Source organism: Sphaerodactylus townsendi, linkage group LG01 (genome assembly GCF_021028975.2).
Source record: "Sphaerodactylus townsendi isolate TG3544 linkage group LG01, MPM_Stown_v2.3, whole genome shotgun sequence".
Classification (NCBI taxonomy): domain Eukaryota; kingdom Metazoa; phylum Chordata; class Lepidosauria; order Squamata; family Sphaerodactylidae; genus Sphaerodactylus; species Sphaerodactylus townsendi.
In genome coordinates, this window is record NC_059425.1 from 38426458 (window position 1) to 38442269 (window position 15812).

Genomic DNA, 15812 nt, shown 5'->3' on the forward strand with positions numbered 1-15812 from the left:
CCTTTGTGGGAGGTGGGTTTCTTTTCCACAGCCATTTTTCATCCTGGTCCATCCTTGCAAAAATGGCTGTTTCTTGCTTGCTGTTAGGAGTCCCAATATCCTCTGCTGTAGCTGGTGTTGCTGTAGGTTTGGTTACAAGGACTAATCCTGAAAAAAATGGAGACATTGAAGATTATCGCTTGCTAACAGACCTTCTGGTAAGAGTTCCTAGTTGTCTGTTTCTCAGTACTATTTGTTGCCATTTTTGTAAAAAAAAAACTTTGCTCTTTGGGAATCAAGGTTCTTCCTCAGCGTGTCCAAAACTCAGTACTAAAGAACCTGAATTTTGACCTGCATAAGATAAGCAAATCTGCACTACTGCTATTGTGCATGTGTGTTTTATTGTGAACAATCTGAACCAGGGATTTTCACATTGACAGGTTGGTTTGGATAATCACAAGTAAATGTCTATTTGCATTGCTGAGAGATTTCATAATTACTATTTAATTTGCATAGTTTCCAACATAACATCTTCCTCCATTGCCTTGTCAGTGCACACAAACAAGTGCAAAGGGGGAACTAATGCAGAGTCAAAGCAAAGATGAAAAACAGTATCGTGGGGAAAGGATTTTGGTTATGTTTCAGGAACATGTAGCTTTACAGATTGTCTGACAGAACAGCATGTAAAACAATGGAGTTCTCTCAGTTAAACATAATAAATTATTTCCCAGTGCACCATCATTTTTCTCTTCTCTCTTTTGATTCAGTTTGCATAGTCCCCAGCTGGAGAGTACATACTTGGACTGAACAGTGCACCCAAAATGCTGGCATTGGCAAGTACCACTTAGAGACGAGGTTACTCCTGTGGTTGCCAGAGTGAAATGCACTGGTAGTCTGGATCTTTCTCTGGCTTTCCCTTCCCACAGCAGCCCTTTGTAACCTCAGAAAAGGCACTGCTGGGGTCATAGGCCCCCCATGGGCTAAAAAACTCCCTAGTGTGCATGAGGGCCTGCAGTGAGAAAGGACATTGCTAGAAATTTCCTCCACCTTTGTTTGGTACCAACATAATATTTACTGTGCTTTCCTTCTGTGAGTCTGGTACAGGACTAAAACAGGACTGATTTCTTTATCTCAGTCTTCATGCCAAAGGGGGTCCATAACCTCTGACAATACAATACACTTTCAGGGATCACAGAGGGCTGATGTAGAAAGTGGGAGAAGATTTGACACACCCAAGTGCTGTTTGCTCTTGTTGCCATAGGATCCAACTCAGTCTTTAAACTATGTTCAGCAAAATCCAGTGTACAGGGGACACTGGTCAACTAAAGCGTGTATTTTCCAACGGGAACTGCTGTGGGAAGACTGGGGAAGACCTGCCACTGCAGCTCCCTTCGACTCACACAGCTATATCATCCATCCTTTTGCATCTTAACTGGGAAATCCCCTGTTCATGCTGTCAGTTTGCGTGCACATTCTTCATATTAGAATTCACCACTACGTGTTTGAATGCACATTCTGCATTGTACTCAAATTAACTTTGATGTTACGATAGACATACAAATTTCTTTCACACTACATTGTAACTCTTTCCCTGGCATCCTGGGAGCTCTGATTCTGTAGGAAAGCTTCTGATATTTGACACAGCTTTCTGGAACCTTAAGTTTGGCTTCAGTTGTTGTTCTTGCCTATTGAGTTTCCCTGACAATCCAGCTGAAGTTAAATGTCATGTCTTTCTCTAGGGATAGTGGAAACTATATGATGGAATTATTGCAACAGGAGGGAGGAAAGACCTCTGTGTATTCTTGTGGAAAGTGTGGGTTTACTATAAGGAAATCTGTTAATCGTAGTATGTATGTTCGTTTAATATGCCTTGAATGTAAACTGTTTTACATACGTAGACATAATCTCTGCAGCTTTTGGAAAACAATTGTAATATATATATTTTTGTGACAGGGAATAGAGGATTATCATGGTGATATGGATTTTAAATTGGCTGGGACAAATAAAGGAATAACAGCTTTGCAGGTATTCTCTAATTGCAATTTTCAAATTATCCTCGTCTAAATTATTCTACTGGTATGCAAATTTTTTAATTGTGTATTATTAGGCTGACATCAAACTACCAGGAATACCCCTAAAAATTGTAATGGAAGCCATTCAGCAAGCTACTGGTGAGTGAACAATCCAAGTCATTAAATCATTGCCTTATTCCTATGCTGTTTTGATTTTTATTTCATTAAGGGGTGATCACATCCTTCAAGAATCCAGTTAATAAAGCCATATACTGATCCACCTCCTTGTTTCTGTCTATGTTGAGCTGTTTCTAATGTTTGGCTGGCATGCCATGCAGGAAGAACCTTATAAATAAATTTGAGAAGCTCTTAGGAATTTTCTGTAATACACTACATTAATATCAAAAGAGCCAGATCTTACAAAATAAACCCGCACCTCCAAACTTCATGAAACACCATACCCTGCTAAGCTTACTAGATCTTTTCCCCTCTACCCATTCTTCAGATAGGTGAAGTTCCACTATGCAACTAGGAAATATTCATTTTCAGTGTAGGAAAACACGTTAGTAAATGTATTGGAGATAGGCTTGTGGTTTACATCCAAACATCAGTTCATGGCTAAAGCTTTATTGTGATGTTCTGCTGACTAAAACATGCAGACCTAGTTCTGCACAATGTGAACACCGTATTGTTAATTCAGGCTTCGATGATCTGCTTTGATGATCTCCCATCTCAATCTTAGCCATGTTTCTTCTTTCAGGCAAACCATTCTTTATGGTCAGTGAAGTGTGCCGCGCAGCCTGCTTTTTGTTTCTACAATAGAATGATAGTTCTCTCTCAGTGCTCTTGGGGTGGGGGTGGGGGGAGCATTTTGCTTCATTTGCATGAACTGCAGAAAACACAGGATCTGAAGAAATGAATTCATTGTAATACATCAGAGAATTTGTGTGAGCAGAACCCATTATTTAGGTGAAGGGGGAAGCCTTGCTGGGTAATACATTTGAATATAAAGAATCAACCTTCTACGTATCTCCCCCCCACACACACACACACAAACACACACCAGTCATACATAGATGCACAGTAATATTACTGTTAAAACCAGACAGAATAGAAAATGGAAGAAAAGTTCACTATAGCTCTTTAAAATATGCCTTCTTTGTAGTAGGAGAGGTTTAACATACTGGAAATAGCATATGTAAAAAAATTTGGTTGGATCCAAAATATGTCTTTCTGTGTTCTTAATATCCTTGTGCAACGTTAGACTGGAAACCTGTCTGCTTTTTGTTTAAACAATATGGCTACCAAAAAAGTTCCTGAAATCCTCACTGTGGTACAGTAGTACAAATGCATTGCCAGAAGAGGCATGTTAAAATCATTACAACAGTGAAGCAGCTTTTCCTATAAATGACAGATTTGTGGTTTGTTTGTTTTTAATGTTAGCATGTATGTGCTATATTTAAACTGAAAATATTTTTCCCCACAGTGGCAAAGAGAGAAATCTTGCAGATTATGAACAAAACCATTGCGAAACCTAGAGCAAGCAGAAAAGAGAATGGACCACTTGTAGGTAATAAACATCATGTGTAACCTACTATGTGTGGAAAAATTGCAAGTCCAGGTTTTTTTTAGGCTTGCAAAACCTGCTTGTGGAGAACAGGAGCTGGTGACGAGGGCACCAGTTGCAGTCTGTAGCTAGTAATGTAGACCTGTGTGCTCATGACATTCAGACTTATGAAAATTTCCTCATGTTCTTTCCTGTTAGTCTCAGTTTTGCACATAGAGTACACAAGTGGTGCTTGTACATTTTTCAGGGAAGAGAAGTGTGAAAGATGATTTGCCAAGTCCTCTAGTTGCATAATATAATATAAATGTCGTAAATATAAATGGGTTAGATAAACCCTTGGGTATGTCTTTTTAAAAGTGCTGATGTCAGAATGGGTTAATAAGGTTCTTTAGGTAATTGATTATCAGCTAGTAGAGAGCCAGCATGGTGTAGTGGCTAAAGTATCGAAACAGGATCTGGGAAACTCACGCCATGGAAGCTTGCTGGGCAACCTTGGGCCAGTCATACACACTCAGCCTAAACCAGGGGTAGGGAACCTGCGGCTCAAGAGCTGCATGCGGCTCTTCTGCCCTTGCACTGTGGCTCCACGAGCCGAGCCGCCAGCCCCATCCTTGCCCGCCCTGCAGGCAGCAGGGCGGGCGCACCAACTGCCCACTGTCGGCTGGGCCACGCAGTGGGCTTCCCCTCTCACCCACCCCGTTGGAGCGGGGCGGGCGCTTCCCTGGTGGCCGGCGAGGCCGAGCCGCCGGCTTCATCCTTGCCTGCCCTGCAAGCAGCAGGGCGGGCGCATCCATGCGCTTCTCAGAATGAGCGGAGTAAAAGGTAAAAAAAAAAACCCTATATATATAGTGTTATCTTTGTTTTAAATGTCAAAAATTATTTGCCGCTTCAGGTGTTTTCTTTTCCCGTGGAAAACGGGTCCATATGGCTCTTTGAGTGTTAAAGGTTCCCTACCCCTGGCCTAAACACTGGAAGAATTCGTATGGGAGACGTCCAAGGAATACCAGAAGTGTGAGGCAGAGGCAGGCAGTGGCAAACCACCTCTGAATGTTTCTTGCTTTGAAAATCCTTCAGGGTCGCCAAAAGTCAGTTATGACTTGACAGCAAAAAATAGGAAGTTTGTGAATCACTTCATGATCTGAGGTGAAAGTGAGTTAGACCAAGTGCGCATTTATTGAACATAATCAGGAATGGGGACTAATTTTTTTTCTTCAATGGGAAAGAGAATGGAGCACAGAGAATAAAATGTGCAGAAACTTGTAAACCGCTGCATCTTGTAGTACCTGAGCATATATATCTTTGCAATATGAAAAATAGGTAAAATAAAAATAGAAAATAGAGAAGACAAATTTTGGAGTAAACAAGTATGGTGTCTACACACGAAGTCTCCAATTAAAAGTAGGACTAGCAGCATATCTGGATATTGAGTTAAAATTGTAACTTTGACCTGTTCAGTATTGTGTCACTGTAGACATTCCAATATAAATGGTAGACACAATTAGTCACATTGAAAAATATATAAAATGTTATATATGCCAGTGCAAACACAGGTGGTGTTTGGTAATTCTTTAGCTTTTTTCATAAAAATCTTCATTGTGCACATTTGTGAAACATTTTTAGAAGCACTGCACTCATTCCAAAAGAGACAATAGGAGGGGTTTTGTTTTTTCTTCAGTTCTCCCCAAAATGTCTTAAATCCTTGGAGGAAAAAACAGGGAGAAAAAGAATATACTGACAGAAAAATAGAACTAAAAAGTGGAGACAGAAAAGGAGAAAACAGAAGGTAAAGAGCTGAAAGAGCAAAAAGATGTGGTAAAAATTAGAGACAATTAGAGAGCAATGGATTCTAATCTGGAGAACTGGGTTCCATTCCCCAGACCTCCACATGAAGCCTGCTTGTTGGCCTTGGGCTAGTCACAGTCTTCTCAGAACTCTCTCAGCCCAAACAGGCAGGCAATGGCAGACCAACTCTGAAAGTATCTTGGCTTGAAAAGCCGTATGGGTTGCTATAAGTTAGCTGTGTCTTGATGGTGCGCGTGCACACAAATTGAAGATTTGTAAAGTAAAGTAGTAAACTTGATGCCTTTTATTTGCTTTATACCCTACTTTTCTATTTAGTGGAGATCCAACGCTACTTACATTTTTCCCCTCCAACCTGTGATGTGGGTTAGGCTGAGAAGGTGTGCCTGGCTCAAGGTCAACCAACAAGTTCCCATTTGAGCATGAGTCTTCCAGATCCTAGTCTTAACACTGTAACTACTACATTGTGCTGGCATTAGAAGAACATTTTTTTCATGATTGCAGTACACTCACTGTGCCCGTCTTTTATCTGATACGGTTAAAAGATCATAAGAGCAGCTGATAAATGGCAGGCAGTATTGGTATTTTTTGTCTTTCAAACTGCCAGGGTGTTTTGCCACATATATCTAATTCTGACAGATGGGCTAGTCAGTGTGTTTGTATACTGATAGCTTTCGTGAAACTAATTTGGGAGAGTGTTTTAACTTGCATTCATAACATGCCAGAAAAGAATTAAAAATCTGGCAAAAACTTGATCGTATTACTGGAATGTGCTTAAGATATGGACACTCTGGATTTCAGAAACTGTTGAAGTGCCACTGTCAAAAAGGGCAAGATTTGTTGGCCCAGGAGGTTACAATTTAAAGAAAATTCAAGCTGAAACTGGTGAGTCTTCTTGCTTTGCAAGGATTTAATCACTACATTGATCTGCATTAGTATAAATATCTTTTTTAAAATTAGTGTACAAAATTACTGTACTGTTACTGTACAAAGAAAGCAAACTTGTTCCATTAATCTTAAATCCTACATTTACTTTATTTTGAAGGAGTGACAGTTAGCCAACTAGATGAAGAGACATTTTCTGTGTTTGCCCCGACTCCAGCTGCTATGCACGAAGCACGAGAATTTATTACTGAAATCTGCAAGGATGATGTAAGGCTGCATTCTAATGGTGGAGGGTTCATACATTAGGCATAATAATCTTGTGCACTTGTCTGGGGGAGGGATCCATCTCTCGCATTCCAACCAACTACTTTGCCTTAAATCCTTTGGGTAGGGGAAAAAGTAGAATTTATGGAAAGTTACAGAGGGCTTTGAAAAGGCCTTTCAGTTTCAAAAGCAGAAGTCCAAAATTCCTTGGATGTGCAGAACCCAGCATCGTTGCTCTTTAGATCTTGACCTATATAGCATCTGTGCTCTGAATCTGTCTCCATTGTTTTTTGTTTTCCTGTAGCAGGAATATCAGTTGGAATTTGGAGCCATTTATACAGCCACAATCACTGAACTGAGGTGAGTAAAACTAATTTAGTGATCATGTTTACCAATATTTTTGTGCCTTTCAAACTGGCCCATCTATTCTGATGGCAGTGACTCTGTGTAGTTTCAGGAAGGGAAAGTTCTGCCCCACCACTTGCCATTTGAGATTTTATGACAATAGATGCTGGGAATTGAATTTGGGATCTTCATCATGCAGAACATATGCTTGATAACTAAGCTGTAGGCCCTGATCAGAACGTGATGAAATAACACAAGCTTCTTATTTTATTTTATTTTTGGTGCAGAGATATTGGAGTAATGGTTAAATTGTACCCAAACATGACTCCAGTTCTCCTTCACAACTCTCAGCTGGATCAAAGAAAGGTATACATATCTCATTCCAACCAAACAGCAGCAAAATAATCCTGTTGTGTTTTTCAGTTGTTATGACTGGGGAAATGGTGTTAAATTGTGGAACTTGTGCAGAATGTCAAAAAACCTCTCTTTGTTGAAAATGCTGGTTAGATCGGTTTTGCTTGATGTTCAGTCTGTTTGAGAAAGCATCACCCACGAAGGTAGTCCTACTGTCACATGGGGCTTCTAGTGGTTTCCCATGATGACATATGCCCCTGCTTAACCACAATAATATTACACTATCTCATGTTCACAGACTATTCACTAGTCTGGGGTACTCAAACTTTTTGACCCTGTGGGCACATTTGGAATTCTGACACCTCATGGTAGGCGTCAAAACAAAATTATTAGTAAATGCTGTGAAAAACCCTATAAAGCAGCAGAATTCAAGAACCTTGCTGCAGAGAAAAATCAGGCAACAGAAATTAGCCAACCTTTTGAATACTAGACAAAAGGGGGTGGTCTTTGCCTACCTGGAATGAAATGTGCAAGGGTGACATGATAGGAGACAGTGTTCTGTAGTTCTGGAGCAACCACTGAAACTAGTCTGTTCCTAGTGAATTCTTGTCTTGCTGCACCTGAATTAGCATCTTAAACAGGGGTGGGAGAGGACGGTTTCTATGGGAATAGACTAGGGTCCCTTTATGTCATCTAGGTTGTTTGTGTTTGTCATAGCCATTGATGTATCAGTGGTAAATGTTATGTAGTTCATCATAGTTGAGTCCTTTATCTAAGCTTGTCTGTAAAAGTTGAATTACATGGGATTGAAGATAATGGCCAGAATCCTTAGAATGCTATAAACTATTTAGTTATTTACTTTAGTTATACCCCAGTGTATTCCCCAAGGGGGGACCCTAAGTGGCTTACATAATTCCCCTCCACTTTATCTTCACAACAAGGTAGATTAGGATTAGAATGTAGGGCTGGCCCAAGGTTACCCAGTAAGCTTCTATGGCAGCATGGGAATTCAGGCTTGGGTCTCCCAGATCCTAGTCCAATATTCGTACATAAGCTTACATATGACAGATCTTTTCATAGTAGACTAAGTGGATTTTGCCATTGCATGTTACCCAGAAGACCAGAAAGTTCTGGCATGAGTTCATACTTAACCAGGATTGTGTTTTTAGCATATGCTTGTGCATGTTTGTCAATCCATCTGAAAATAGTCCTAAACTGTACAAACAGAATTACTGATGGGAACATTCTTTCGTAGATCAAGCACCCTAGTGCTCTTGGATTAGAGGTTGGCCAAGAAATCCAGGTAGTTTTTCTTTTTATCTTTTTAACAATTCATGGGGGTGGTTGTGGGTTAGATCCCACCACTGTTTTCCACCATTGCAAAGTCCTTCCATTGGGACTGGGAGAGTAACTCTCATTACACCCTCCCCCCATAGTGTACTCCCCTACACTGTTTCTAGCATGTTACTTAGGGGGTCCCTTAAACTTAGGGCAGGCGTTCAGGAGTCACAGTGAGCCATAGCAAGGGGGGAGAGCTATGCAAACAGAACAGAACTCACAAATAGTTGGATTCTACTCTACATAACTATATTGATTACATTAGGGCTTTTCATGTAAATACACATTCACAGAGCAATGCTTTCACCAGAGTCATTACCTTGCTAATAGAAAACAACAAAGAACCCGTTACATATGCAGAATTGGGTTTCTTAGGCAGCAATCGCCATGCAGGTTTTCCTCTGCTTTGTCTTCCAAAGTGCAGCAAGATTTGGGGTGGGGGGGAAGCATTCTCCTCCTTCAATTGTCCACTTTCCAGGATTTCCCTTTCCTCGGTATGTTCTTTCTCAAACTTTGTTTGATATGGTCTTTCTGGAAAGAACAAAGATCAAGTATATTAGCAAGCCATCTGGATTAAAGGGTTCCACCCACATTAGCATCATTTTCCTTGCCTCTGTCACCCCTCTCCCCCAACCATTTCAGTTATGCCACTAGGATTGTTTTTCAGGCTGCAGTCCTGTCTGGGGGATGTTATCTAGATGATTGAGATGCATACCCACAACAATGTAACTGCTTAAAGTAACTAACCAATGCTGCTAGAAAGATATATGTAGCCAGCCTGCTGTATGTATCCATTGCCATCTGTGCATTCTTTCCTTGATCGTTACTTTATGGCTTCACACACTTTGTAGAATAGGCTTCCCCGGTACCTCTGTCCCATGAGAACTGTATTACATCCAATAGCTCGTAGAGCAGGAAGCCAGGTGACTCTCTCTTGCTATCTGCCATCAACCTTGGGGCGCCTTAGCTCCAAACACTGTTTTTCACAACCTCTTGGGAAAACAGGAGGGGAGCTTTCATTGGGGGTAGAGGGGACTGCGAATGCCAGTTTTGTCAGAACTGGCTTTGCCAAGTATGATGCTTTGATACCTCTTCAATAAACGCTACTGATCAACACGTCAGTCTATTGTCGAAGGCTTTCACGGCTGGATTCAACTGGTTCTGGTGGGTTTTCCAGGCTGTGTGGCCGTGGTCTGGTGGATCTTGTTCCTAACGTTTCACCTGCATCTGTGGCTGGCATCTTCAGAGGTGTATCACAGAGGGAAGTCTGATACGCACTGTTTATGGGCTTAAGGTTCCGAGACCTAACAAGTCCAAAGGACTAGACTTTTTTTATAAGTGAAAGCTGGGAATGCAGAGAGAGAAACAATAGATTGCTGTAACATTGTTGTGCTACTGCCCAAATTTATTTATTTATTGCTATCATGTCACAACTGATTTATGATGACCTGCCTCTGTGTCACAGTCCTAGTATTCCTTGGAGGTCTCCCATCCAAATACTTACCAGGCTGAGAGTGTGTGACTGGCCCAAGGTCACCCAGCAAACGTCCATGGCATAGTGGGGAGTCAAAACTGGGGTTCCCAGATCCTAGTCCAACAGCATAACCTCGACACCACTTTGGATGTACTGTGCAGTAGCAATCACTGATTTTAGGAAAGGCCAGGAAAAAAGTATTTTTGTGGGTAGGGTGAGATGCAGGGGAAATGGCCATTGGTCAGAAAAAGTGCACATGTTTCTCAGGTGGACATGCTAGTGCCCGTGCAAATGCCTCTGCATTTACATAGGTGGTGATAGGGAAATGGAGAATCCTCGCCAGCTGCAACTGTAGAAGAAACAAAGGAGGAACTTTCACATTTCAGGACTTTTGATTAGTCCCTTGGGATCCTGTTTCTAACATTAGCTAAGCATCTGTTACACTTATTCTGTTTAGTTAATCTTTAATTCTTCCCCACCTTAATTTCAAGGCAGATTTATCTTTTAATTTTTATATTGAATCTTTCGTATCATCTTGCCATATGCTGATAACAACCTTATTTCTTGTGGACAGGTAAAATACTTTGGACGTGACCCAACTGATGGCAGAATGAGGCTTTCACGGAAAGTGCTTCAGTCTCCGGCTACATCTGTTGTTAAAACTCTCAGTGACAAAAACAGTATCGTAATGGGAAGTGCTATTCCAGAGTCTACTAGCTCAGCATCATAGCAAAATCTGAAACCCCAGGAACTCTTCTGGACTTATCAATACTGTGATTCTTTGAATAGCTCTTTTGAAATGTCAGGATGCTATCATGTAGAGATTGAATAGCTCTTTTGAAATGTCAGGCTGCTATCATGCAGGTTTGTATTTTGTGCAGACATTTTAAATTTTGTATAAATATTGTTCATTGCAAGTTTATTTTTTTCAGTATCTAACTCACCCCCCTCCCCATTCCATAGAGTTGTTGGTGGTGGTTGTTTTCTTCTTCCCCTTCAAAAAACAGCATACATTCATAATAATCCTGATGAGAATCATATAAAACTTGATTCTGTGATCTAGCTCCAGGCAAATTGAACTGATCCCTTCAGATGGTAACAGAAGAACCATGACTTTACCTTCACAAAGGCGGGTCAAAAGAAGCACAATCACACACATCACTTTTTTTTCAGTATCCATCTGCTTGTGAGATTTTTTTTAAAAATCTTATATGATCATATTTTTATAAACTGGAGAACAGGATATGACCTTCAAAACTGTTTCTCTCTCCAATAAGCTTTGTTTCATTAACTTTTAGCAGAGCTGTATGTACATCATTCCCGTTTGAAACTATTGGGAAAAACTAACAGCTATAAAACTGTGCTACAAGATTTGGAAATAACTTCTAGTGGATATACATTTCTCAGCAGAAGTGGAACCATCAGATAAGTCTCTGGACTGCCGAAGCGACATAGTGACATGAAGGAATGGCAGAATAAGGACGTTTTATTTATGAAAAGGGAATATTCTAGAGCTACCACTTTTCAGAGATAATGACAGCACAGAGTCTTTGTCTCTTGCAGTGCTATCTTAAGCAGAGTTTTACACCCTTCTATTGAAGTCACTGGACTTATGATACAACTTTGGTCAAGATGATGCTATTCGTCACTTAGCTTCCAGGTCCTCTGAGCTCATGCATGCTGGAGCATTCAATGTGACTTGAGGGATGGAAGAACCACGCTGTCTCCATTCAGCTGCTGCTTGGGCTGACCACCTGTCATGTTGGCGGACTGCATCAAGGGGGGAAAGAAGACAGGTGTGAGCAGTGGAGTGTAAGTGAGCACAGCCTTGCCTTTTCTCAGCAATCATCTGTTGTCAAGGAAACAGTAAATAGCGTGGCCTAACAGGACCATAAAATGCAAGCTGACAAACATTAAAATTTTCACAAGCATTCTGTAAGTCTCTTAGGATTATTTGTGGGATGGTCCTCTGTCCTTTTAATAAAGATGTGCACTCTGATCATTTAACGTACAAACATCTTGTCATAGCATTTAAATAATATGTCTTACTGTGGAGAAGGTCATACACCACCTTAAAACAAAAATGAAATTGTTTAGAACATTACAGGGTGTGTGGAATTTCCTGCTGCAATTCATAATTCTGGTTTCAAGATATTATGTAACTTCTACTCAGAACTGTACTACTTGGTAGAAGTTATAGCCTAAAGGAATAAAAAGCAAAACGGCTCAATAAGTAGAATTTGGTTGCCAAAACTTCTTGTCAAGTGCTGTTGAATCCAGAATCAGACACATTCTATCAAGAAAAGGCATGTGGAATTTTTCTGAGATCAAGCCAATAATATCTATTAAAGAAATATATCTCAGTTTAAATTACAAACCTTCATCATAGTATCCTGGAATATAAAAAATCTGTAAAAAGAAAACCGCATTTATCATGTACAGCTGTATATTTTTGCTACTTGAGCTATTAAAATATTAACTACACTTGTTTCATTTTCCATTAAAACGTATTTCAAGAATACATATACAAGTTTGGATCTAGTCATCTTTTCCATTCAGCCTTACTTGGTTCCCATCATCACTACAACTCCATTCCACATGGCTTTTGTTAATGCAAGTCTTACAATTCCTAGAAAAGTTTATTTTGGTGGGTCAAAGGAACCTTTCTCTTTCACACAAAAGTTTTTGGATCCAACCCACAGATACAATATGATTTCTGAACATATGTTGTGGTGACAGGTTAAGACCCCATTTTAAAAAACAGCTTTAGACTGAAAACAAATTCTTGCTACTGAATCTTCTGAAACACTGTCATTAGGAGCATTCTGGGAGCCTAGGCAAATGGGGCCTCAAAATCGCTGCCATCCCATCAATCCCCCCACCCCCATTACGAAAGCTGAGCAATGGATGACCATTACCCCATGTGAGGCAGGTGGGAGCCAATGTTAGAAACTGGCACACCACCAGTCTGAAAACAACCTGTAAAGAACTAAACTGTATGTATAGGCAATACAGAAGCAGTACCTTTGAATAAATACCTGTGGCATGCACATACTTTACTGTGTAAATTATTTACAAAACCATACAGTCAGTCACCTACATAGCTGTGTAAGGAGCTAAGTGAAAGGGTTGGGTTTTGTTTTTGTTTTTTGAAAAAATCATGTTTCTGATAAAGTGCAGTGGTGTACATGAAACATCTGAGGAAAAGCCGGATTTTACATTAACAACAGCCGCTGGCTACAGAACAATACAGCTGCTCACCAGACATCCCCTACTGACTGACTATGGAATGGACTGGAATGCCTTGAAATGTTTACAGTTGTTCAAATTTCATGAACTGTGTTGCTGAAAGTTGTGCTTATGCTTTTCTGTGCTTTTTGTATCACCTCAGATTTATATGTATGGTTTTGTAGATAATTTACCCAGTAATGTGTGTCCATTCTGCCAGTATTTATTCAACAGGTACGGCTTGTTGTATTGATTATAATAGTCTTATGTACAGTTTAGTTTTGTATAGGTTGCGTTGTGACTTTTGTACTGTACACCCTTCATTTTGTAAACAGCACCAGTCAGAACAGGGACAAGTGGCTACTTCTGCCGAAGCCCAGGCTGGGATGGGTGCAAGTGGTTGTTGCTGTGAGTTGGCATACTGAGCCCTGGGTGGGAAGGATGTGAGTAGTGGCTGAAGCCTGCTCTTTTTCTTCTTTCCCTTCTCTGTCAGGGGGTGTGAGTATGTATGCAGCTGGCCCTGTTGCTCATCGGCTGAGACAACCCTTCCTGTCATTCAAAGATATGGGAAAAGAGACCAATTTGAAAATGGTTATGAATTATTCCTAATAATTATTCTTGGGGACATGGGGTTGACCATATCAGTGTTGCTATACAAGGCTTCTATTTTCTGGATACAGTTCAACCCGCTGGGTTTAACTTACAAAGCCTTTTGGTCGTGCAGCTTTCTGTACTTCATGGTTTCTTAGGACCTTGACGCAATGGCTTTTTTTCCCCCAATTGGACAGGATACGGAACTCTTTCCCCAAGGTAGTACTTCTGTATTTTCCCAGCACTTGACGTTTTCTTTCTGGGGAAACTAGCCTTTTCCCCACCTCAAATATTGCAACTAGATCTGTGGTTTTGTGAATGCCTGTTTTTCCCTGTCTTGAGGTACCATTCCAGAGTACTTATCCTTTCTCTCCCAATGATTCTGAGAACCTTCTGTTTTTATAAGCTCATTAATTTGAAGACTGTAGCCTCTTCCCCTGCACACTTCACTGTTTGCTGCTTTTTATTTTTAGTGCAGTGGTTCTCTTGTACTAAACCTCTAGAAGAGCTAGATAACTTCCTCTGGCCATTATGTATGGTTGTGGTGTTGCACTATTGGTGTTCAGTCAAACTAGTGTGAAAGCACAGTGCTAAGGAATTCTCATCAGCATCTGGAAAGGCCTGTAGATCACATGAGAATTCTATTAATTACTCATCTGTGTGTTATGTTCAAGTGCAGAGATGCTAGTTTTCTCAGCAGCTGTTCCACAACTATGAAATTATCTCCTCTCTGGGCCAAATCCAGCCCTTTCTTAAGTTCTATAAAAACTCTCTGCTTAGACTTGGCTTTTTAAAAGCTAAGGGTTAAACTTTTAGTAGTGTTTCACATTTTCATTTGCTTATTTAGGAAAATAGGCATTAACATGTCGGGCAGCCCAATCCAGATAGGGAGACAGAATGGCTTCAGGAGATAGACTTGCACCGACACGTTTACCATCCCAGCTGGTATAAGTGGTAGTTACACTGGCCAGGAGGGCAAGCAGGGAGGCGCACAGTCTCTACGATGCCCGACACACTTGCAGCCACCACTTCTACAGCTGTGCCAGCCTGGCACGGAGGGTGATGCAGCTGAGGAAACTTCCAAAGGTGACACCAATGCTAATTGGCTTCCACTGGGCTTTAGCCCCGGGGACATTGGCAGGATAGTCAACAGACTCCATGAAGTCCTCTGGAGGGCTTTCAGGTGGCTGGGGTTTTTCAGCTTTTCACTGCCTCTCTGCACTGCCTGGAGGAGGTGGTGTGGCAGCACAGCAGCAGCACTGCCCCCGGCTGCCCCAGGGTCTGGTTTGAGCTGTTAGGGTGTGGAGTGGTCTAAGAGTCATCAGGTTGGCTAGTTTCAACATAGACTACCCTTGCTAAACCTCTGCAGGAAGGACAAAGATGCTAAACTTCTGAGTTGAATTTGAGAGTTCAGTTAGGTGTTTTATTATGTGCTGTCACTGATGTTTTATACGTAGTTCAAGAGGAGATACTACCCATATATGTTTGTTTACAATCAAAGTTGTTAGCCAAATCACGAATACACATTAAATCCCTGTAGCTAACAAAAGTGCCTTCTAACAAGCAGAGAATGTGTATATTATAGGGTATTTATTACTGAGATCGAAATATAGGGCAACACTCTAAAGAAATGATAAATAAATAAACTGGAAAATACATTTATTGAGTTAACAGAAAAAAACCCAAGTTAAATCAAGTAAATAAAAATTGAAGGACTACAGAAAGGAAACAAATGTATATGTCAGGTTCACGGTGTAAACACTTTCCCAAGCAAAATGCCTGCTATTACGGGTGGAAATAAAGGGAGAATCAAAGACATAACAAGCCTTCTTCCAGAAGATGATGGGGCATCTCCACAGAGGGAAATTGACCAGACTGGAGAAGCACAGCAGAGTGGAGTGGAGTGGATAAGCAGAGAAGCCAACCATACAATTGAGAGAACAGGCTTAGATCCAAAAACCAACTACGTATTGGA

At 40.8% G+C, this 15812-nt stretch overlaps 1 protein-coding gene across 1 annotated transcript in view; it reads left to right on the top strand.

Moving 5' to 3' along the window:
• Window positions 1–12543, top strand: part of PNPT1 (polyribonucleotide nucleotidyltransferase 1) — a 38549-nt gene extending 26006 nt beyond the window's left edge. The window contains exons 19-28 of the mRNA XM_048504742.1: window positions 88–197; window positions 1933–2004; window positions 2087–2150; window positions 3478–3561; window positions 6160–6243; window positions 6404–6510; window positions 6812–6867; window positions 7140–7218; window positions 8462–8509; window positions 10593–12543. Of these exons, the coding sequence (XP_048360699.1) occupies window positions 88–197; window positions 1933–2004; window positions 2087–2150; window positions 3478–3561; window positions 6160–6243; window positions 6404–6510; window positions 6812–6867; window positions 7140–7218; window positions 8462–8509; window positions 10593–10748 (860 nt within the window). The 3' untranslated portion in view covers window positions 10749–12543. The remainder of the gene's footprint in view (window positions 1–87; window positions 198–1932; window positions 2005–2086; window positions 2151–3477; window positions 3562–6159; window positions 6244–6403; window positions 6511–6811; window positions 6868–7139; window positions 7219–8461; window positions 8510–10592) is intronic.
• The last annotated feature ends 3269 nt before the right edge of the window (window positions 12544–15812 follow it).